Below are 25,225 nucleotides of genomic sequence, written 5' to 3' on the forward strand. Positions count from 1 at the left end.
TCTGGAAGGAAGTCCAGATGAAATTCTGTGGAAAATACCAGAAGCATGCTAGGAACATGCTAGCATGAGTGAACATGCTCGCTAACATGAGGGAAAGTAGTCTTGCCATTATGGGGTCTTCCAAGGATGGCTCACAAGGTGGAGCCTGGCCTGTTGTTCCTTGCGCCTGTAACTAGAGAATTCCACGGGCGGCAGGGGGTGGGGGTGGGGGGGAGTGTCTCCTTCCCGCTCTTATTTTTTTTTTCTTTTTTTTTTCTTTTTTATAAACATATATTTTTATCCCCAGGGGTACGGGTCTGTGAATCGCCAGATTTACACACTTCACAGCACTCACCAAAGCACATACCCTCCCCAGTGTCCATAACCCCACCCCCCTTCTCCCAACCCCCCTCCCCCCAGCAACCCTCAGTTTGTTTTGTGAGATTAAGAGTCACTTATGGTTTGTCTCCGCTCTTATTTTTTATACCACTCTTCATTGTGAGATTTGGCCCTGAGCCCTGGCCCCTGTAGCTCCCATGTGGTCGGAAAACCTTCTGAGTGGGCTTAACTGCTCATATCCAAAGCCAATGGCAACATCTTCTGGGAGGACTTTTATTTTCCTGATGTGCAAACCCAGTATCATTTTGATGAGATTTCCTGATGGGGATGAAATGGCTGCCTCGCCAAGAGGTCGCAAGCATTCAAAAGGGCCCGAGGGACTATGTTTTAAAAACAGGCAATAGGATTTCCAGTGAAAAAAAATCCAATGAGACCGATTGAAACAAAGACCCTTGGGGCCCAATTCCACGGAGGCACCTCCGAATTACAGTGCTCCGATGATGGCAGGTACAGAGCCCACGGGCTCCAGCCAGAAACCATTCTCAAATTGCAGGCATAACCCTTAAGACCCAGTTCCTCCTCTGCAACCCACAGTGGAGTTAAGGAGAGAGATACATAAACGTCCAGGCGACAGACATTTGCTGGCCGGCTCTCTGCCCCGGGCAGTGGTAGAGGTACTGGGCAGCCGTGAACCAGACAAGGCCCCGCCATCTTAGACTGTGGGAACAGACAGTCAACAAGTCAACAGGTGACTTAAGCACCATCTCTTCAAGCAGAGATGAATGTGCAGGGGGTTTAAGAAACTCTGCCGCTCCTGACCATAGAGGTGTTCAATTAAGGGAGAAAGAGGTCTTTAATGAATACTTGAAGACAGGTGGCCTCTTGGGGAAGGGGTGAGTATCTGAGTGAGCTTCTGCGTCTTTGGGATGGGGATGGTAAGCTGGGCAGAGAGGGTCCAGAGACAAGAATGAACCAGGCGTACACAGAGCCATGTAGACAGCATTTCCCTGTGTGTTTGGTGGAACGCCCTCCCCGGGACAGGAATAGATATTGGGCAAATACAAGTTCACGGCCAGACAATCTGGAGAGCAGTCATCTGGTATGAAGTGATTTTTAGGGGCTCAGAATGGGGAGCAGGAGCCTGGGGCAGTAAATCGGCAGGCTGCTCTCGACGGCTGAGCGAGAGGGACAGGCAGGCCAGAGAGAGAAAGGCTAGTGAGTGACAGACATCAGAAGGAAATGTGCCAAGTTGTCCCCAAACCTGGCAAGCAGGCCCAATGGTGGGAATGGTGACAGAACTGAAGATGCCGGGATGGAGAACTAGGGCTGGTAACGCGTTGGAGGACTCATCCTGCAAGGCTGCATCGTGGAAACGTTTGAGCCAGAGCTAAACATCTTGGCTGGGAGGATTCTTGGAGACCAACAAGAGAGAAAACTAAGAAGACCCCCCGCCCCCCGACCCAGCTGTAGAATTTCTGCATTCGAAAAGTCTTGGACACGTGGCTTTTAGAACAGGAAACCCTCCCAGAACATCCACAGAGTTCTTGTTGGGGACCCCTGAACCGCCTTCAAGACCGCTGTTTCCAACCTTCCCAGTGCAGCTCATTCCATTCAGGGCAACTCTAGGCACGAGGAAGGCATCCCCGTACTAAGCCACAGTCTCTCTCTTCTCCCCTTTGGTTGTGGAACAAGACTGGTCCTCTCTGTCCCTGCTCGCGTCTGGGCACTTTTGTCTTGGTCTTCATATTCACACCTAGACCTGAAAAGCCTCGTACTTACACAATATCAGTCCCCGAACCAACAGGTAAATGTTTTATAATACCCAAGGGTATAGTGTTTCCCAAACTGAAGTATAGAGGACACATCTTCAGGGCTTCTATTTTTTAGTTTCTTTTGGCGATATACATCCTACAAGTCGCAACCAAGGCCATCGGATGGCCACCCTAGAACCAAGTACACACTGGATTTCCGAGCTTGCTTTTGCATTTGTGTTTACAAATACACAACCTTTGCCCAAATACAGCACTCTTATTATCACAGACTAATGAGGAAGGAACAGAAATGAACTCTGGGAGGGGGAGTTCCCAACGTGCACAGCATCACCTGGAAATTTGGATCTGCAAATTCTGGGACCCCGCCCAGAATCTCTGGGGATAGGGCTGTGGTTGTGGGCTGTGGGTTGTCACAAGCCCTCCAGGTGCTTCAGAGGCAAGATCAGGTTTGGAAGCCACTGGAAGGGTGAAAATGGGGGAGGGGGGAGAGTTGAATTACCACACAGCAAAGGGCCGAGCAGCTCAGAGCGCCTGTGCCCAGCAAGGAGAATTATGCCCAGACCTCTTAGAGCAATTCTATTCTCACGGCACCCGTCTAATGCTGCCCATTTGGCTATCTGGGGATTCTTTCAGTCTTGGTTAAATTTAATTTGTAAATTAGTTTGGGGTTTTTATTTGTGCAGGGAAGTACACAAAAGGAGTTTAATCTTGTGTAGCGTACATTCAAGTACATTAAGCAACACTTAAATAAAATATAAATTACTCAAGTCAATATAAAGAACTCAACTCTTAAATAAAAAGAGTTCAAGTCAATGCCAGGAGTTACCAAGAATGTTCTTCCCTTTTAAGAACAGTATAAGATACTCCAATTTGAAGAAGGCTGCCCTATGACCTTTTCTATTTCCCTTTGTCTTCAGGGGACATAGAGCTTCCTGTCACAGGTGGGGAAAATAAAATAGTGCTACATTCTGTAGGAGGCAGGACATTATGGTCATCATGGAGGGAAATCCGACTGAAGGACATAATATGTAACATGAGGACCAACTTTAAAGCCTTTATGAAAGTTTCTTTCTGGGGCTCAGCTGGGTAAGCGGCTGCCTTCAGCTCGGGTCATGATTCTAGAGTCCTGAGATCGAGTCCCACATCGGGCTCCCTGCCACTCCACCGGCGGGGTGTCTGCTTCTCCCTCAGACCCTTCCCCACTTCATGCTCTCTCATTCTCTCTCAAATAAATAAGTAAAATCTTTTTAAAAAGAAGAAGAAGAAAGTTCCTTTCTTCAAGGTGTCTTTGAGACATCTGCTTGCCACCAAATGGCTTCAAAAGAAGACGTTCCGGTCACCACCTTTCTCCATTATCTGGCTGAGACCCCAGATAAAGGAAACAGATGCTTGTTCTAAAGACAGTGCTGGTGACCCTAGGCAGAGGAGTCCAACTCCATGGAGCGAGTGGTTTTTATAAAAACCGATTCTTTTACCAAACCGACTCTCAGAATTTCATGTCGCTTGGAGAATTTTATCATCAGCATAAATAGTTACAAGTCATTAAAGAGAACCCCGCGGTCTCATCCGGGGTCCCTCCTCTACAAAACATTCGTAACAACAGTACCTCCTTCTCAGGCTGTATGAGGGTCAAATGAACTACGCCACAGAAAGTACTGGATTCTGGGCCTGGTACAGACTCAGTGCCTGATCAACATGATGGGCTTCATCACTAAACTTTTAAAAACCACAGATACAAAGCTATAATTGTTATACAATTGTATCCTGTTGCCAAATTAATAATGGAAATCTACGTGAAGAGTCATTTCGTCCCAGGAGATTTTATAAAGAAACAAGATCGAGCGCCTTCCTTCCTCTCCTCCAGGCTTTTCATACATGTTTAATATTGGGATAAAGGGAAACCTCATCCCTCTGACATTTCAGAAGTATGTGAGAATACCAAGGGAAAAATGCGGAATGCGGTTTATAAACTTCTGTAATCCCACAGAATTAGTAGGAGTCCCAAGACATGTTCAGAATTTCCTGATGTGTCTTTTGAAATATGGTCCAGGGGCTTTCTAACTGTTCCGTGGCAGACATGGGGCCCCCAGGAATCACAAATGGGTTTTTTGCTTAATATTTTTTAAATTTATTTAGTAGAGAGGCAGTAGAGGGGCAGAGGGGGAGGGAGAGAGATTCTCAAGCAGACTCCACGTGGGGTGCAGAGCCCAACACTGAGCAGGGAGCCTGCTTTTCCCTCTGCCTGCTGCTGTCCCCTCTCTCTCTCTAGCTCTGTCTCTCTGTCAAATAAATAAATATTAAAAAATAAAATAAAGCCTTGAAAGTAGAGTGGGAACAGATCTGTCCATTTGGAAAATCTCAAACTTCATGACTGCTCCTTAAAATGGACCATGAAGGAAGCAATTTGTTGTGGATTTTAACACTTTTCCTTCCCTTTTCCTTTTTTCCTTTTACATGTACAGGTTAGCTACAAAAAAAAAAAAAAAAAAGCCTGAGATTTTATAACTGAAAAATTTTAGAAGCTAAAGGAAATCTGTCTGGTAAAAGTCAAAAGCCCTAAGCTATCCAAAAGAAGTCATAGGTCTCCTGTTTCTACCTCCTTCTCCTGCCATTTTGAGGGGGTATAAATGGAGAGAAAATGCAATTTCTTCCCCATTGGACCACTAGCAGTAGCTGGTGATATCTGTCAGTATTTACAAAAGAGAGCCTAGGGGCACATGGGTGGCTCAGTGGGTTAAAGCCTCTGCCTTCAGCTCAGGTCATGATCCCAGGGTCCTGGGATCGAGCCTTGCATCGGGCTCTCTGCTCAACAAGGAGCCTGCTTCCCCCTCTCTCTCTGCCTGCCTCTCTGCCTGCTTGTAATCTCTCTCTGTGTCAAATAAATAAATGAAATCTTAAAAAATCAAACAAACAAACAGAGTCTAAAGCCTAAATGCCTGAGCAGAGCTGGCAACAAGATGGCTCCCATTCAGCCAAGTTGTCTACCCAAAGGGGCAACACCGGGGAGAGATTTTTCCCACTAAATGAAAAGAGATTCAGAGAGACTGGGGTGGTGGTCTGGGTGTGTTGTACACCACCCTCCAATAGGCACAGGTCTTCACATAAATACTTCACCCACTCCCACTCTCACCCCCAACCAGGCACTCCCAGGAGAGCAAAGAGCAGCTTTGGTTGAAACAATATAGCATTTCCAATGTTTTGGGGATTGGACTCTCAATTTCTATTTTCCTTACTCTTAGAGATTCACCAAAGTTCTCAAAAGGGCTCTGTAATGTTCTGAAAATAAAGTTAATTTTTATTCTTTTCATTTAAAAAGTACATCTGGATTAGTGTTTTTTCTTTTCAATTAGCATATATGCCACTCTGAGGAAAAGTCAATTAACCATAAAAATGGTTCACTACCACAGAATGAACATTTTTGGTTTCATGTCTTACATCTCAAAGTTCACTAGAGATCAAGATATGCCAGTCACCTCGATTAAAGGTAAGACACGGATGATTTGAAAGATACTCATAAATGAAAATGAAGACCACTGAAAATAGTAAACTGACATTGTTAATGCCCAATTCACTAGAGGAGGAGGGTCCTGGGGGCCCAATTAATGGAAAGAGCTCTCCTTCCGAAGACTTCCATGAGCGACAAGCTGGTTTTCTTCTGAAGTCAGTCCCAGAAGTCTTGGAGAAAGGCGCCATCCATCCGTCAAAGCCCAAACCTCTGGGAGGCAGAAGTTTGCTCTTGATTTGAGAAGTGAATTCTTTATTCTGTTGTTTCAGAACGATAAAAAGGATGTTTTATACTAACAGTGTCTGACCCAGAAAGAAAATTGGTTCCATTTTCTCTCTCCTTCTTAAACGGCCTTTTAAATTAAATTCTCTTTGGGTTTTCCATTTCCAACTCTGCCAGCAAAGTCGTGGGCACCAAACAGAAACCCAACCAGTATCTCAGACACAACATCCCAAAGCAGTGGAAAATTAATCTCTTAAAGAAGGTTCTGAAGTTTTTCATTTTCTCCAGGATCAAGAATGATCGTCATCAGGTTTTCATACGTTCAAGCCTCTGCATATGCTGTTCCCTCTGCATATGCTGTTCCCTGTGCCTGGAAATCTTCCTCTCCTCTCCTCCACCTGGCAAACTCCACTTTATGCCTCAGACGCAGATTAAACTCTCCTCTGATGGCTTCTTGAACTCACCCAGCTATGCAGCTGGGCCCCCTGAAAAGCCGGAATTGTTTACAGGTAATGCAAGTAGGCAAGTACGTGTGTTAGTGGCTCCGGGCCACCATGACAAAATACCACAGATGGGGTGGCTCAACCAACAGACATTTTCTCACAGTTCTGGAGCCTGGAGCCAACGTGGCGGGGCTGTGGTGGGTTCTCTTCCTGGTGTGCAGATAGTCACCTTCTTGCTTTGTCCTCACTGTCGGAGAGCAAACAAGCTCTCTGGACTCTCCCTTCTAAGGACCCTTATCCCATTATGGGCACTCCACCCTCATGACCTCATAAAGGCTCCACTTCAATTCCTAATTCTGGGGAATTAGGGCTTCAATGTATGGATTTGGGCGGGGGGAGGCTACAGTTCAGTCCATAGCAATCCATAAGTGTGTTCGATTGCAAAACAAAACAAAAACCCAAATCCCACACATTCCGTACCACTCCCCTCATCACAGGGTGGAAGCTTCTCTCTCTCCCCTTGATTCCGGGTTGGCCTTGCAGCCTGATTTGCCCACTGGAAGGTTAGTAAATATGACACAGACGCTTCTTGAAAAGCGTTCATGCACTAGGGATTGCCCTCTCTTACTCCCGGGGGAACCTTCCACCATCACGTGAATGAAATTCTGCATATTTTTTGGTCTTCTTTGTTTCTGGTTTTCATATATCCAGTAACTTCTTACTTATGGGTAGCAGCAATGCTTGAGAATTTGGATTTACAATCGAACCACATGGGGCTCTCAGCTGGGTGGCTGATGGGGGCTTCCACTCGGCTGGGTAAGGGATGACCAAGAATTCCGTTGGTCTACTTCATTCGTCTGTTAGTGAGCTTGATTCAGTACAGGAATCACTTCCTACTTCCTGGGAAGGAGAACGGCTCTTGAGATCTGGAGTGGTAAATTTTGACTCATCAGTTTACTTTTGGCCTTTCCTAAGATTTCAGAGCTTAAACAACAGAAATTGATTTTCTTACAGTTCTGAAGGCTTGAAGTCCGAGCCAAGAGAGTCAGCATGGTTGGTATTTTCTGAGGGCCAGGAGGGAGAACCTGTTCCATGCTGCTCCCAGAGCTTCTGGTGGTTTCTGGCAATCTGGTATTTCTCAGCTTGGAGATGCAGCATTATGGCGTCCCCCTGTGACTCTTGTGTCCCAATTTCCCCCTTTATAAAAACATCTGTCAGACTGGATTTTATGACCTCATGTTCACTGGGTTACCCTTATAAAGACCTTCTCTCTAAATAGCATCACATTCTGAGACACTGGAGGTTAGGACTCTGTCATATCTTTCGGGAGGAGAACCCAATTCAATCCGTAACACGTTGTTACCCACCTGCTTATAATTTTCCAGTGGCTTCTCACGACCTTTAGGGCAAAACCCCAAACCCCTTCCCACACCTCCCCTCCCCACCCCCACCCAGCCTTGCCACATCCTGTTCCCTGTGCCCTGGGCCCTTCTCCCTGACACCCCCCCCCTCCCCAGAGTGCAGTTCTACTCATCCTAAGGAGCTGGCTTTGAGGTCTCCCCCCTGGAGGCCACCCCCATCCTTCTTTGCTGTATCCCACCCGCCTCCTCCTCAGCCGTTCCCACACCCAGCTTATAGCTTGTTTAAAAACCGTCTGTCTCAGGGCGCCTGGGTGGCTCAGTGGGTTAAGCCGCTGCCTTCGGCTCAGGTCATGATCTCAGGGTCCTGGGATCGAGTCCCGCATCGGGCTCTCTGCTCAGCAGGGAGCCTGCCTCCTCCTCTCTCTCTGCCTGCCTCTCTGTCTACTTGTGATTTCTGTCAAATAAATAAATAAAATCTTTAAAAAAAAAAAAATAAAAGTCTGTCTGCCCCACCAGAACATAAACCCCACAAGAGGAAGCACAATGTAGTAGAAGTAGAAGCAGTGAAAAGTGACCATTTAAGGCCAACGCTAGTGTCAAGCCAGCTTGGTCAAATCCTGGCTCTATACCCACTATCAGTGCCACTTGCCTGAGAGCCCAAGACTCCTTGGGCCTCAGTTTCCTTATCTGTAAAGTGGAATCACAGAGCCCTCCCTTGAAGGGTTGTTGATAAGATAAGTTAATGTTGATGAGATAAGTTAATACTTGCAAAGCCCCTGGAGCACTACCTGTCACTCCATCTGAGGGACATGAGCGTTAATAATGACCTTTATGGGAGCAGGGACTGACCAAGGCTGTTTGGCTATTTTACTCCCCGTTGTGCACTCAGAATTCGGCACAGTGCCCGGCTCAACCCCTATTTGCCAAATGAACAAATTGCTGGTAAGCTATCTCTGGCTCTCGTGGCTTCTTTTTGTTTTCTAAGCTTTATCAACGGCTTCTAAAAGGGGCCTCGCTGATGCCATTGCTGTGAATTAGGCATGGGTCCTGTGACCTCATCCCCTAGAGAACATTCCAGGGTCAGCTAACCCAGACTTCCCCCAGGGAAACCTCGTTATAAGAATAAAACAGAGTCCTTCTCGGCTAAATAGGGAGAGACCACAACTCCCACAACTCCCCCCTGCAGGGTACCAGCACACGGAGTCTCTGGTCTACCTGGGATCCAGAGCTCTATGCCACAATCAACGAAAGACCAAGGTGTATAGGGCGTGTTACTTTCTGTCAAAGACTTCCCCACACATCAATCTCTGACACCAGGACCAAGAATGAGGCCTGATAGGAGCTTTTCAAAAGACCTGAAGCTGCAAATCACCTTTTTGGCGGGGTGCGGGGGAAGCAACCAAGTGGGAGGTGAGTGGAGAAACATCCAGCAGCTCCAGACAGCCCAGTGGTGACAGACGCCGGCGTGGGGGAGGGGAGCGAACATTCCGGGTCACCCCCATCCCTCCCGCAGCTTCCCCTCCACCCTCCCTCCTCTGATGCCGCGTTCCCCATGGAATCACTACTTCTGGCAGACGGAGGGGGACAGGACGGGTGGCAGGAGACCACGCCCCTTTCTTTGAATCATGGGGTCCCAAAAACTGAGAGAGCCCCTGGGGTCCCTAAATGTAGCTTTCTTTCTCAAGTCCAGGGACTTGGCAGGAGGGGCAGGAAAGAAGCCTGAGCTCTCACGCCTGACCCTCACCCTGTGCTGCCTTTTACAGCTGGTGCCTTTCATTGCCCCTTGGATTTCCCCAGACCAGGAGAGACAGCGTCTTCCCATCCTATAGTCAGCACAAGGGGATGAGAGGTTCCACGCCGGTGAAACGTGCCCAGGAGCTTCCCTGAGGCTCTGACAATCCACAAGGCTCCTTCCCTCTACCAACGCTTCTAGACAGCGAGGAGCTGCCTGCTTTGCGAGTCACGGAGCGGAAAGGTCCCCCTTTGTAGGCTGAGCCCCGTCACCATGACAACTTGTGCTTACACCTATCCTTCCATCCCAGGGACAGCAGGGCCGAGGAGGACACTGTCACCGGCTCTCCGGCTGCCGGCTTCTCATTCCCGTGGCTGTATCCCGCTCACCCACCTGTTACATCACGCCTCGGAACCTCTTGGCCTTTCAGGCTCCCTGTGCTCCACAGCCTTTTTATTTTAATTTTATATTTTGTGCACCAAGGGTCCCTGGTATAGCTCTCCATTTAGCATAAGTGAGTTCCCCGACTGTTAAGGAGAGAAGGTGATTACAGACTCTAACATGTATATTCTTCCCTTAATAAATATCTACATGCACCAGATACGCGTGAGAGTTCTTCAGCACTGAAAGCAACAAGAATGGATTTCACCTCAAGGGTCGACTCTGATCCCTTGGCAGTGCTTTCCGACATTGTGCTAAGAAGGATTCTGAGGCCCTTCTGTGAGTCACCAATGCCGACCAAACAACCCAGGGCACCTCGAGGAGAAGGTTTCCTCTGCCGGGACTTCCTGCCCCCACTCCCACCCATTCCAGTAGCCCCCCCAGAACCCGCTCCCTGGAGTCTGCCTGGTTCAATCCCCAGCTCCACCACTTAGTAGCCCCGTGACCTTAAGAAATTTTATTTTTGGCTCTAGCGATGGGTTTCTTCTTCCATAAAACGGGGATAGTGGAGAGTAACAGCTTCGCTGGGTTCCCGTGAAGATTAAGTGCCATACACCATGCATGGGGCAAAGGTTCCCTTTTCTCCAAACAGGACAAGGGACAGGTAGCGAGAAGGGAGAGAAGTAGGGGAATTCCAGAAATGTGTGGGGTCCACACACTCTGGGTTCAAACAAGCCACCCTCATCGTCAGCTTCCTTAATCAGGAGCCCCCCTCTGTCTGCAGCCCACCTCCCCTCGGTCAGGAACTTGATCCCCACCCCGGAATCCAGGATTCTGCTCGGCTCCCTGTACCATGCACACCTGATGCTGAGGGGCTCACTCAGCGTGGGGACCATGGGGACCATGGGGACCCGGACTCAGCAACCCCACGGCAACCCCTGACTCATCCCTTCGGCGGTGACTGAGTTTGCCCCAGGAGGCCCACGCTGTGCGGGACACTGGCGGAGCGGACCCATCAGGTCCCCGTGCTCACGCAGCATCCTTTCCCGACTGGGGAGACAGACACTAAACGGATTCACAAACCATAATATGCCAGGCTGCCATGGGTGCTAGCGAGGGCTATGCAAGGGTGAGGAGACAGCATCATGGGGGCCTTTCTCACAGGGAACTCAGCGATGCATTCTGCGGGGGAGGAGAGGGGACACTGGATTAAAACCAGAACGTGGGAATGGACAGGCCACCCGAAGATCTGGGCAATGGCATTCCAGACCCGGGGCCTAGCAGGTGCAAAGCCCAGACTTGGGAAAGATGAAACAAAGGCCAACGTGCCTGAGGACTCGTGAGTGGAGGGTTGGGCAGGAGGCCCAGGCGGCTTGCTTTCTGGGACCCCTGGAAAGCCACGAGTTGATTTTAAAGCAAGGAAACCACAGGAGTGACTCCTGAAACCAGAACATGAATTCTGGGAGCTCAGGACCCTGTTTTTTTTCTTGTCTCCCCAGCAACAGAATGAATTTTGGCAAAAGCCTCTCCGGTGGTCTGTGCAGAACCAACCAGAAGGCACAGAGGTGGGAAGCCAGGCCCCAGGAATCGCTGGATATCTGTCCCAGAGCAGGTAACACGACACCCTTCTCATGGAAAACTCAGGTTATTTTGTAAGAAAGGGAGATCGGACGCGGCAGGAGGGCACGGTCCATAACTCACATGGACCAGACATCGATTTTGGGGCCGTATTTCTTCCTGGCGAGAAGTTCAGGCGCGGCGTAGGCCGGGCTGCCGCACTGCGTGCTGAACGGGTCGGAGTGGCCCAGGATCCCCGCACAGTTGCTCAAACCAAAGTCTGCAAAGAGGGGAAGACAAAACCGCCTCCGAGTTAGAAAATTGTGAAACAGAAGAAGGAAGGAAAAAAATAAAACAAAAACAAAACGAGCAAACAAACAAAAACCCCACAAAGCCAAAAACAACAACAACAACAAAGCCAACAACCAGAAGTCAGCAGGAAAGGAAACATTCTCTCGGGCTGACACATCAGTCAGGATCCCAAAGGAACACCGGCAGCTGCAGACCATAACCTCCGAATACGGGTCCCAAGCCTGGAAACATCGGACCTCAGGCCTCACTGTAAGATCCAGCTAGAGCTAAAACGATGTTGCACCAAAACATATTTTCACCAAACCTTGCAAATGAGTCATCTAGGAAAAAAAGGGAGGCTTCGCTTTCTAGGACGAAAGGCAAGAAGAGAGGACGAGCGGAGGCCTCGGAGTCAGCAATCTGGCTTTCCAGGGGCCGCGTGTGAAACGCAGACGGGAGATCCGTTTTCTCTGGCTGGGTCAGCGTCACCCCAGGTGACATGCGATCCCCCCACGTAGACTTGACTTTTTTCAGCTCCATGTTTCATGTTACGCAAGTCATTGGAAAATGCTCCTGATGCACGTAGCCCTACGTGGGGATTGGAAGAGGGAAACCATCCCCCCGACGATTTAGACGATGCTGAGTGTTGGCTTGGACGCTCACGCCAGGAGACAGCTCAGCGACCTCCTAGCGTTGCCTTGTTCTCGGAGGATGAAGCAAATGGGAAAAGCCAAGAAGAGCCCAATGCCTCCAAAGCTTTTCTTTCGTGTTTACGTTTTTGATCCTCAGGCTACGGCAACTGACAGGTGATCAGCGACGTCAGTGTCTCGTCCTCATCTGACATCTTTCCCCCATCTTTGCTGGCCCCCAGAATTCAGATCATGGCTTCTCCTTTGAACTTCAACATGAATATTACGGTTCTCGTCCCCCAAACAGGAGACTCTGCGCACAGGGCTCAGTGGCCAGAGACGGGCTCCATGTGTCTTGAACAAAACCCCTGTCTTTTTTTCCTCAACCGGCAGGATTTATACCTGCTTTCACGACTGTGTTTTCTCCTTGACTGACGGGCCACCACCTGCACATGCATGAGTGCTCTAACCACTCCGGAAGGTTCAGGAACAGAGGAAGACGGGACAGGACGCGAAGGGACTCTCTCAAGTCCACGAAGTGACACCCCGGGTCAAGAGGTCCTACTAGAAATTCTCCCCACAGTCGCTGGCTAAGGCTGTGTCATGAAGGAGCGTTCCTAAAAAGAACCCCCACCAGGCAGAGCGCCGAAAACTCTTCAAGGCTCCAGGCTCGGAGACGGAGAACCAGAACCTACCCCAGGGACTGGCAAACCACCCGGGGATGCTGCTTGTGGACACAGTTAACTCTTCCTTTGTTTCTGGTTTTTATGATTTCATGTTTTCTTCTCATGATTTCCCTTTGCTCCCTACACTCCCCCCACACCTCCACCCTCCCTGCCCCAGTCCATACCAGTAGGTCCCACATAACCTGCCCAAAAAGGCCCCTACAGGAGCCACGGGGCCCCCAGTTCACCATCTCAAGGGAAGATCTCTGTGCCAAAGGATCTGAGGGCGCCTGTTCTCAGACCTCTCGGACCGTGTGGTATCGCCTACACGGGAAAAAAATGGAAAGGCGAATATTTTCATAAGAGGAAAAATCATAGCGTGCTTGAAACTGGATGGTTGCTTAAGTGTTTTAGATCTGCAAATCACCCTAAAGGAATTTTAATAAAACAACAAATGCAGAAAGAACACCATGCAATAAAGATTACATTGTTTGGGGGGCAACATTTTAAGGGAAGTTTCGCAGTCATGTTAGAGGCCCGCTCTCCTAGGAGTCCCGTAAAGTTTCTCTCTAGATTTCTGACATTAGATCAAAAGACTCGGTGTCTAATCTCAGCGGGGCGCCATTCCCAGCAAAGGACTGCCTCATTCAGGTCTCTCCCTCCACCGCGCCTCCCTGCACTGGGGTCTGAGAAGAACAGCGGGACACCAAGAGGGCAGGGCGGGTAAGAGACCAGGTCACCCCCAACCCTCCTACCTACCCCCTTCAGCTCCCCCCTACCCTCGCTCCGCTCCCAGGCAAACTGGAGAACACAGCGCCTTGCCTTGTCACAAGCAGTTTCAAAAAGGTAAATTAGCAGCTGATCTGGTGGAGGGAAGAGAAATCTGCATTTTAAATGACTTAAGGTTGACCTCGCTGGAAGGGTTTCATTTAAAATGTATCCTAGAGAAATAACCGGTTCTTTTCACACCCATAAAGGCAATTATTAAAATGTTATGCACGCGCCTATAATTAGAACAGTGACACTAGAGAGAGGTCCGCCTCCTGGAGTGTCCCCCAGGTCTGCCCCAATTAGATCTGGTAAATAGAGAAGCCCACGAGCCTCAGTTTTCCAAGAGCCACAAAGCGAATCTCACAAAAGGTCCCAGGGAACCCTGCTGTGGGACACCAAAGTGAAAAACCGTTCTAAACCATCAAACATCAGACTGCTTTTTCTGAAAGGGGGAAAAAAAAATCTTGATTAAATCAGACCTTACCCCAGTTAGCTCTAGTTTATTTGAAACATGGTGGACCTGGCTTAAGTAAATGCATTTAAATCGAATTATTTCAAAGAAGGAAAACTATTATATGAGGCAATGCAAAGAGCTATAATCCATCTTTGAAAAATAACGAGGTAATGCTTTTGAAGAAAAGGTTCAAAGAGCTTTCAAGTTGCAAAAAGACAGTCACAGAAACATGGGGTCCAAATGGCTTGACCCAGGGGCAAGAAAACGCACATGACCCCAGGTCTTCCCTTCCTCCAGCGCCCACCACTAGCTTCGTGATTGACCCATTGGGGAAAATCGGATACTGGCCAACACAAGGCAATTCCCAGTTGTCCTCTGCTACTGTAACGTCTCCTTGGATTACGGGTGTGCGGTAGGACTTCTGGTTAATCCTGGTCATAAGGGAACTGGGAGCTACATAAAAAACTCCAATAATGGGAAATCCAAAGATCAGAGCCTCCTTGCCAGCAATCTTGGAAATGGTGATCTCTGACACCACGGACAGAACCCACTTGCGTCCCGGCTTGGATGCCTGTCCATTGGCTGCCATGTTGAGCGGAGATGACTTGAGGCATCCGAATCCAAATCCACCATCCTGCTCTCCTCCAGGGGAACCGTGGGCTCCCACGCACGGAGGGCTTGTCTTCCTCTCACTTGCACGGCTCTGCTCTGAGAGGGTTTGCCAGGCGGCCAACCTGTAAGCTACTTATCCACGCATCCGCCATCTACAGAGATCGGTTCTTCCAGAATCTTCTGAGCACCCTTCTAACCAACAAAAACAGCTGTGCTTTTCAACACCGCTCATTCCACAGTGCATTTCTAGTGTCATACGTGATTGTCCAGGGCTATCACTTGGGGAGAAAAGAGAGAGCGAGCCCCCAGGGGAAGGGAGGCAAGAGGGAAGAGAAGGGGCAGCGGGAGTAGCACCAGGGTAGGAGAAAGATACAGCCCCTGGTGACCTGCCTTGGCCTCAGTCTGGATGGTGCACGGGGGACGTGAGCTTAGCCTTTACTATAAAGGACATCCAGCCTTCACGTGGCCTACTTTCTTATGATCTGCTGGAAATCAGAACCAGTAAGACATCCACAGGAATGTCAACGTCTGTCTTGTTTAATGTTTCTGTATTTGGCCCTCGGGACAACTGAAACACGACAGTGAAACAACACAATAAAAAGAAAACTCTTTGAATTCTCCATTATAAAGCATCTGATCTTTAAAATCTTTGGGAGGAAATTAAAAAAAAAAAAAAGGTTCCCTCTGGTTAGTTTTCTAAAAATTGGTATGTTCATTCATTAACACCTGTTGGTGGTGTTTAATCAGCCAGCCAAGGACTCCTGGTTTGGGGAGCCCAAGAATCTAACTGGGTTACTTGAATGACATGTTTCGGAGAGTCTAGTGATGGTGTTTAGGAGTGGCCAAACAAAATTTCCTTCTTGGGGACAAGAGTTAAATTCACACTGTTCTATTGATCCTTCTCTTTTCTCCTAATATAAAGCCTCTTCAAGCCATCGAGATGGAAAAAATGACTTGCACCTGAGGTGGGAAAAACAAAGGAAAGAAAGGAACCAACGATGGGGCTCACATCTGGGTGTAAAAATGACGCCATGAGACTTTGGCCAAGAGCAATCATTCAGGCAAACAAAAACGGAATTCTTCTAGAAAATGAGTCATGGAGTGACCTCACTTATGGGCCCTGAATTATGAACCAATTATGACTCAGTCTATCCTGGAACTTCCTTCTGATTACCTTCCTTCTAAATTCTCCCTCTGTGGGGATTTCTCTCTGCACAGCCGCCATTGTACGATGGGCTTGGCTAAAACACAGAACAGTAGTGGGGTTCCCTTTCACTTCAGTGTCCCGATATTCACAGAAAGGGAATTCAGCCATGGCTAAGCTAAGAGTAGGACTTCTGAACACAACTATTTCCCTTTTTTTTTTTTTTAAAGATTTTATTTATTTGACAGAGATCACAATTAGGCAGAGAGGCAGGCAGAGAGAGAGAAAGGGAAGCAGACTCCCTGCTGAGCAGAGAGCCCGATGCGGGGCTCCATCCCAGGACCCGGGGATCATGACCTGAGCCAAAAGCAGAGGCTTTAACCCACTGAGCCACCCAGGCACCCCTCTCATTATTTTTAAGAAGTTTTATGGTTAATCGAAATAAAAATAACCACTGTAAAATTCAGATCCACCTGAGTGTAGGCAAAGCTGAACTCTGGACAAACCGTGGAACACAGAACCAACACTTACTTATAGCTATGAAATTCATTTTGTGGTCACTTTACAGTATTTCTACCTTCCCAATTATGGTTATTATTAAAATTAATTTTACTTTCAAAACTATTATTAAACAATTGGAGGCAAAAGGAGGAGACCTCGAGTATTGTCTGGGATGAGAAACGGACTATGAATCATTTTCAAAGTCAATAATCCAGCAATACATAACAGAAAATTGACAACACAACACTTAAAGGATAATCTTGCTTAAAAAATAAAAACAGAAAAGTCATACCAATCAGCTTGATATTATTGTCTTCATCTAGTAGCAAATTCTCTATCTTCAAGTCCCTGAAATAAACAAAACCACAGAGCATTTCAGATAAGGCATTTGAAATCGTGGAGTAACATTTTGCTTCTGAAGGCAAAGGAACTGTCTGAGAGCCACTTTGAACCAGCCCAAAAAGCCTGCTGCCAAAACTCACACGATCGACAAGTAAATATTTATAAGTATGATACAATTAATGGCTGCAGACTGAAAAAGCCAAAGGATTTCAGAAAAGCAGAGAGCCCTGAGGGCAGAACACATCCTGAGAAGTATCTGGAAGGAGTGGGAACAAAGCTGAAACTTGGAATTTAAATAAACGGGGTTGGGAGAGACTGGAAGAACATTCTGCGACAGGCACTGCCTGTAACAGGTGGGGACATACCAGTGTGGCCACGGGTTGGTGAGCTGGTGAGAGACACCAGCCGCGGGAAGGAACAGACTCGAGGAAGCATCCAAAAAAACAAATGGAAAGATGACAAAATTTATCCGTTCTTCGAACTCCATCCATGGAGTTCAAGTGTTATCTACAAATTGGCAGGCGATCATCTACTTAAGCAAGGAGACATCATGGCAGGCAGAAAAATGGACACCAAAGATGTCGGCTCCTAACACCTGGTGCTACACCTGAGTGGATGTTACCATTACCTACCCAAAAGGAATGAAGTTTGCAGATGGGGTGAAGATTGTTAAATAATCTGTGGGTGATTCCTACTGATCACGGACACTGGGGGACCTCAAAGAGTGGATGGGAGAAATGTATTCAGGCTCAGGCTGATCAGGCTCAGGGATCTGTGGGAGCTGAATGTAAGCTCCTAGCCAGCAGGAAACATGGCAGCCTTGCTCACCACTGCACCCCAGTACCTTTGCACGTCCCAGGCACTCAGTCAATACAAATGAATCTACTTTACCGAAGAGATTGTTTAGGATTTCAGAAGAAAAAAATGTGAGCGGAAGTATATATTTGGTCATCAACACCATCTAAGTTGATTACAGTATAAGCATCTTTAAGCTGTCAACTCAGACACACCATGAATATTAGATATATAAGAACATCTTTCTCTTACAAACACACACACACACACACACCATGTTCTCTTCCATGGTTTTGAAACACACAGCATTCTTGGTCCAGTTTTTCTCTTTTTCCCACTTTTGAGCAGAGGCATAGGCAAAAGAAATCCTTTTTTCCTCCTATCTCTACTGTAAGGAATAGAATAGTGTAATCATAAGGAAACATGGCAACGGACAACACTACATCAAAGTCTTGGGACAAAAGGGAGCAGGACTTTTCATAAATAAACAGGAGAGCAGTGTCCCATATGTCATGAGGATAGTTGTTCACAGCTTGGTCCCAGCCAGGCCAGCTCTAGCCAGGAGCTAGAAATCTGGATTTTATCCCAGTTTTTAAATGTTGGCAACAAATTCACATTCAAAACAGTAACAACCATGCTGCATGGGCCAGCCTTACAGACAAGACATGGCCTGCAAACTACCAGTTTTCAACATCAGTACGTGGGGAGGGGAAGCTGAGTCTTGAAAGGACATGAGATTGCCCAGGGAGAGAATGGGGGGGAAGGGGGGAGTCAGGAACCTTGCTGTCACGGGAACGAGGAAGGGAAGCACTGGGAAGCATTTCAAGACGGGAAGAAGTCAAGTGCAGAAAAAGGTGAGCTCTAAAAAGCGTCCAATGTCTTTCAAAATTGGAAATGTGGCTGGTAGCCTTAGGGCTGGACACTTGGATGAGAAGGATGGTCTGAGTTGAAACTTGCAGCTAGGGAATATGGCTATCTTCCAATCTGCATACACCCACCCACCTGGGGGGCAGTGGGGGTGGGGGGAGAACTGGATCCTTCCACTTGGATCCAGTTGAAACAGTACACACATTATCTAAACACGATGTCAGCCTTTAAAAGGTATCATGTGGGGCGCCTGGGTGGCTCAGTGGGTTAAAGCCTCTGCCTTCGGATCAGGTCATGATCCCAGGGTCCTGGGCTTGGGAAGCCTGCTTCCGTTCCCCTCTCTCTCCCTGCCTCTCTGCCTACTTGTGATCTCTGTCTGTCAAATAAATAAATCTTTTTAAAAAAACAAAATAAAAGGTATCATGCATGTCCAAACGCAGGGTAACCCCCAATATACAATAATCTCCCCCTTGTTTTTCCAATGGGAAGACTATGTCCCTCAGTAAAGGGTTTTTGGAAAACACAATTATGTAATTTTTTTAATGCAATGGAATTATCAAATGACTATCTACAAAGCTGCACTATTGGCTTTAAGTGCATATACCCTAATATTAACTTTAGAAATATTGTTCCCACACCCTTACAGTTCATGAAACAATTTCACTGAAACACATCACAGCCAGGACCAGGATGACAGAGTCTTCGTGCCGTATTACCAGAGTGGCACGGTCTTAAAGTTGACTGGATGTTTGTCACAAAGCACTTTTTGAATCGCTTGCTGGTAATCTTATTGCAAGCCATTTAAATAATAAGCGCCCATTTAAAATCTCTATAAATTAACCACTCAGTGAATTGTTTTTAGAGTTGTCTCCCAAACTCTCACAATGGTGAGGTCCAATCGTGAGACGTTATCATTAAAGCCCTGTAAAATATCCTGGCCTCCCTTTCTCTCTGTTTCCTTGGGAGATTTCTAGAGCTCCCTAAGTCATAAGTGAGTCCAGGTGAATGTGGCTTTTCCAGTAGTACCTGGTTGTTGAAAATGAGGCACTTCCTCTTTTTGGAGGAGAACCAGGACACGATCTAATTCGACCTTATATTCAAGCATATACGGTAATTCAAAAAAAAAAAAAAAAAAAACTGCCCTCGCACACACAACAGTGGGCCAGCAATAGCCCAAACTGTGATCCTGTGAAAACTGATTATAAAGCAGCAGTGCTATTTAAATCTAAAGGAAGGCCACAGTTTGTTTCTACAGAAATTCAACCTCCTTCCCTGGAAAGAATGGAAGCCACACTAAGGTATTGAAGGAGAAGTTTGGTTCAGAACATCCACTACGGAGAAAAACAATTTAAAGAGGTGAGGCAGAGAAAGCAATTGCTGTGCATTATAAAGCGAAGCTGGATAATTCTGGAACCACAAAAGCCTAGAGAACAACCACAATGATTAGAAGAATGATATAAATGGGAGACTAAAAATAAGAAAAAAATGCAAAAAAAAAAAAAAAAGGCCCACTTTTGAAATCAGGAAAATGTCATAAAAGCAGGGGAGGAAGTATAAAATGTAATGATTAGGCAAAATGAAAAAAATGAAATCGGTTTTCATTTTCACCCACTGCATCCCAGAATAACCTACTTCAACCCCTGGGGCGAACACTCAGAGCAAACATGTTCACCGGCTGTTGGCCCCTGTATCACCCTTTTGTCAATGTGTCTAGAAGATTTCAGCAATCACCAATCTAACTGCCTAAAGATTCCATGACTCGTTAAAGGCGAGCTCCATTAGTCTCTGTCCAGCAGATGAGTGAACCTAATCCATCCAAATGAAAGGAACATTTGACCGCTTTTGGCTTCATCTATTTCTACCTCCCACCTTGTCTTTCGAAAGATCTAGAAGGAGGGGGTGACTATTTTCCTTCTGACTATTAGGGGGAAAAAGCATTAAAATCATATTTTTAAAAGTACTTTTTGCCTAGTTATTAGCTCAAAGAGTCAAAAATGTGTGGACATAAATGTTCCTAGCAAAGCAGCTTTATTCATAATTACCAAAACTTGGAAGCAACCAAGCTGTCCAGTGGGTAAATGGATGAACAGACTGTGGTCCACCCAGACAAAGGAAAGAAATGAGCTAGCAGGTCAGGAAACGCCAAGGAGGAAGCCCAGTGCGTGTTTCTGAGTGGAAGGCGCCAGTCTGAAAAGGCTTCACACTGTGAGATTCTAACCATGGATCCTTGGAAAAGGCAAACCTATGGAGACAGTAACAAGATCCCCGATTGCCTGGAGGAGGAGAAGGTGGAACAGATGAAGTAGGTTTTTTTATAGGTGGTGAAATTATTCTTTAGGATACTGACATCATGCATTTGTCAAAATCCACAGAATTATACACCACAGAGAGAGCCCTAAACCACGGGCTTTAGTTACTAATGATGTATCAGCACCGGTTCATGAATTCTAACAAAAGGACTGTACTATTACAAGATATTAACAGGAAAAACAATGTGGAAGTGGGGTGGGAAAGCAAGTGCAAACTCGATGCTTTCAGCACATTTTTCTGTAACCCTAAAACTGCTCTACAAAAATAAAGTCTCTTAATTCTTTAAAAAGTACCTTTTGGGTATTTTTCCCCTTTCCCTAGGAGTTCAGTGCTAGGAACGTTATGGCCACAGTCACAAGTGCCTCACCCAGGATGTTCACGGCAGTGTTGAGGATTCTTACCCCCTGAAATTAATAATGAGTCCCATTCAGCACAGTGGGCCACTCAGACCCTCTGCCCAGCTCATTGACAATGACCAAAGGAGCCACAAAATGTTCCCAAGAGGCCACAAAACGAAGAGACACCTCTTTGAATAATAAAAGAGGGATGAATCTATTCATAAGGTTTTAGTGTTAGCTATTACAAGGTAGCTTTAAAAGAAAAGACTGGTAGGCCTCTGTTATCCAGAAATCCTCCCGTGAATCACGTGAAAAGCATGGTGCTAACGCTAACTCCACCCCCAAGAACAAAATATTTGGCTCTCTTAAGTGTCAGATTTGACATGGGGGAAGGAAGGTTCTGGACAGCTGACTGGTTCACACTTGATGGTGGAGGCAACGCTCAATTTCACAGTAATGCTCCTCGATCATATTAATCACTTTATGGAGAGGAGAGAGAAGTAGGACGCTCTTCCCACGGTCCGGCAGGGTGAGGAGTTTCTCCTCGTGGTAGGCAAACTGGAAATTCGGAGTAAACTTGTAACTCAGGAAAAAAAAGGGAAGGCAAGAAGGCGGCCCCACAGATGGGGGGAAATAGCTTTTTCCTTGGCCAAAGGAGCTTCAAGGAGGGGTCAAGACAAGCAAGAAAGAGGACGGGGCGTGCCCCAATATAAGGGGGCACCAGAGGATCGGTTTACCTAGACAGTGCTGGGCGGAAGGATGCATGTATCTTGGGAATTTACTAAAGGAAGTTATCATGTGTCTTGGGAACAAAGGAGGGAGCCCAGCCCAGAAAAGGCCTCCCGGGGTACAGGCACGGACCCTCCTCTGGAAGCTGGGCCATTCTGGGAGACATGCCCAAGGGTCTCTCATCACAGCGCTCTGCAGACCTGACCGTGGGTCTCTGGGTGTACCATGCTTCAGGAAGGGGGAGACTGGGGAGACTGAGAGGGCCCAGGGAGAGCCCTAATCACCAGCCCTTTGTTCTAGTTTATTTCAAAAGAACAAGCTCCAACAGGACTAACAATTAAAGGTTCACCCACAGGCTACGAAGCACGCTCCCCTGCACCTACTCGTTCACCCACACTCTACTGGCATTTCTTAACCGATGGCAATCTCTGAGGTCTGGAAGCTAGCCACGAAGAACTCCAGTCACAGCCCTCCCAGACAGAGGGGCGTGTGTTGACCCCGTTGCCATAACAAACACACAGGGCCCCAGTGCTCCGCGGGTGAGGGGAGGGGAAGGGCTGCTGGGCCCCTTCAGACCAGAGGCAGCCAGGAGCAGTGCCGGGGAGGTGTGGCGGGGAAGCGTGTGTGTATGTGTGAGTTGTGTGTGGATGTGTACATGTGTGTGCATGTGTGTGTATGTGGGTGGGCTGGCATGTGTGTGTGCACAGGCATGTGTGTATATGGGTGGGCGTGGGTATGCACATGTGCACACATGGGTGTGCATGTGTATGGGCTGTGTGTGAGTGTGCATAAGTGCACGAGTGCACGTGTTCATGCGTGCATGGGTACGTGGGTGGGCGCATGAGTGTGCATGAGTGCACAAGTCCACGTGTGCATATGTGGGTGGGCGCGTGAGTGTCCATGTTTGCACGAGTGCATGTGCACATGTGTATGTGGGTGGGCGTGTGAGTGTGCATGTGTGCATGCATGCAAGTGTGTGTGGGTGGGCGCGTGAGTGTGCATGAGTGCACGAGTACGTGTGCATGTGGGTGGGCGCGTGACTATGCATGACTATGCGCCCATGTGGGTGGGCGCGTGACAAGTGTGCGTGTGCACATGAGCGAGCATGTGCGTGTGTGCACACCTGAGCACACACGCAGGCACACACACTCAGAACACTGGGATGGGAGTAGAGGAAGAGTCTCTCCTGGGCTTCCCCAGGCCCCACCCAGCCCCGCAGGGAAGATCGAAGGTCGGGCCCCTAACAACCTTCCAGCCTAGATGGAGGGACCCCCGAATGGGGCCACTCGTGTGGAAACGGAAGATGAGAGTGAAGAACCGGGCGCCAAGTGCAGCCAGGGTTCAAGGCCGCGAAAGCAGGTGGCTGTGTGGCGTGAGCGGCGGAGGAGACGGGAAGACCCAGGGCAGACGCACTGAGTGTTCTCGGGGCGAGACCCCGCAGCGGGGGACAAGGAGAGACAGGCCCTCTGACCCACTGCCCTGCGGCTCTGGGCAAGTCATTTAAATGGGAAGTGCCGACTCTGGTCTAAAAGACGGCGTCCCGACCGTGACGGCCTGGCAGGTCGTGAGCAGGAGTCCATGCGTGAATGTGTCCAAGCGTCAGGTGGCCCCTCGGAGGCCAACTGGGAGGCCGGCCAGCCGCCAGCAGGAAGAGACGAGAGGCTGAAGCAGAGGGTAGTGCACTGGGGGGGCCCAGCAGAGACTCGGGAGGGTGATTAATTGGGTGATAAGCAAACAGCATTAGGGGCCGTTAGCCCTCCAATGAAAGGTCAGGGAGCAGGAGCCCAGGGGGTGGCCAGAGCAAACGCAGACAGGGTTAGGTCTAGAGGAGAGCTCTGTGCCTGTGGAGATGGATTTTAGCAATAAGCTAAGAATAAAGTATCCAAGAAAAGCACACAACTCCCCAAGGCCATCAGCATTTTGCAGGAAACAGGAGAGGTGGTGTGTTTGGTTTTTGGGGGTTTTTTTTTGGGGGGGGTTAGGTTTGTCTTCAAAAGCACTGTATTAAAAGCAAATGACTTTTTAATCACTGGTTTACTTACAATATGGGCATTTTGATACAACACAAGAATAATTTGTTAAGCATGTACCTGATTCATTTATTCAGAATGAAACCTTTTATTGAGTTCCTACAGTGCTCCAGAAATGAACTGTTTATAAAATCAAAGATCCGTTTAGTCACTAAAAAGATGCGACTCTACAGATTGTGACCTGAAAAATAAACGAACTGGTACTAAGTCCATGAGGAAACTCCCTTGAAACTCCAGGGACAGTATGGAATATTCCAGAATGACCATGGACCTGGCTACCAGAAAACTTCCATCCCCAGGGCCAACTCTGACACTAGCTGTGCTCATTCAACTTCCCCTTCGTGCCTTCAACGGTCTTGCTGCGTGCCTGCCGGGCTCGAGGCTGAGCTCGCTTGTGGCCTGTGCAGAAAACAGATATCAAAAAAGTCAGTCATCGTTCGAGAAAAGTGTTTGGAAAGCAAAGTGGAAATGCAGCGTGCGTCTATGACCAGGGCGGCCAAGCCCGGAGAGCCGCCTGGAGGAGGTGAGCTTAGGGCAAGGACCTGAAGGATGAGTGGGACGAGTGCGAGCCCAGGATATCGGGGAGGCTAAGCGCTCAGTTTCCCAGGCACAGAATGAACGAGGTTGGCTTGGGAGCAATGAGAGCATGTGCTCGGTCCCTACCGTCTCAGTTTTGACACGATACCGTCTCAGTTTTGACACGATACCTCAGTTTTGACTCTCAGTCCTCACAACTGCCACGTGAAGTAGATAATCCATTATCCCCACTGTGGAGGGAGGCATGAAAGCCCAAGTGATTTGCCCCAATGTGGCTTGTACGTGGCACAGCCAGCAGATAAGGGCGGACGGTCTAGCTTCCGAATCAACACCCCTGACCGCAGGACACCCCACTCCGCAAAGCTGCTGCGTTAGAGCTCTGTGAAGTCTCATAGTTCCGATCATATTTTTAAAACCCAAAACCTTTGATATATATCACCAGTGCCTCTGGATAGGTGCTCTCTCTCTCTCAGCAGAAGGCCCTGGGAACCCAAACAGTTCCTAATCTCCTCCACCTTCCCCTACACCTCCCCTCTCCAAGAAAACCTAAGGGTTAAAAGTCTCAAGACCTTTCCAGTGCTTCTTGTCAGGCCCAAGAGAACAAAGAAGCGTCCCTCTCTTCCCCTGCATTTCTCTTGAGCACAGAGGGCCCTTTCCCAATACTGATGAATGAGTAAGGTCATGGCCTTGGGAGCGGCAGCCCTGACGTCCATCCAAACACGGGCTCTCACTCCCTTTGATCATGTGTCTCTCTGTCCTGGTCCCGCGGGGCCCCACGGCTTGTCTCTTCCTGCTTAGGGAGGGCGGTATTGTGTGACCCTGTTATGTTTTGTCTGTACAGTTTGATTGGATTTTGTTATTTTGAATGCGCAGATGAATCTCAAATTAGCCTCTCGGTATAATCACACTTTTCACTGAT

The 25,225-nt window shown here is 48.0% G+C and overlaps 1 protein-coding gene across 2 annotated transcripts in view; it reads right to left on the bottom strand.

Annotated features, from left to right (window-relative positions):
* The window catches only part of HUNK (hormonally up-regulated Neu-associated kinase), a 98,565-nt gene that overhangs the window by 29,800 nt on the left and 43,540 nt on the right, over nucleotides 1-25,225 (bottom strand). For both annotated transcript variants that reach the window (XM_082723828.1, XM_082723829.1), the window contains exons 3-4: nucleotides 16,651-16,706; nucleotides 11,436-11,571 (exon numbers count right to left, since the gene is read on the bottom strand). In XM_082723828.1, the coding sequence (XP_082579954.1) occupies nucleotides 11,436-11,571; nucleotides 16,651-16,706 (192 nt within the window). The remainder of the gene's footprint in view (nucleotides 1-11,435; nucleotides 11,572-16,650; nucleotides 16,707-25,225) is intronic.

Source organism: Mustela nivalis (assembly GCF_964662115.1).
Source record: "Mustela nivalis genome assembly, chromosome: 1".
Classification (NCBI taxonomy): Eukaryota; Metazoa; Chordata; class Mammalia; order Carnivora; family Mustelidae; genus Mustela; species Mustela nivalis.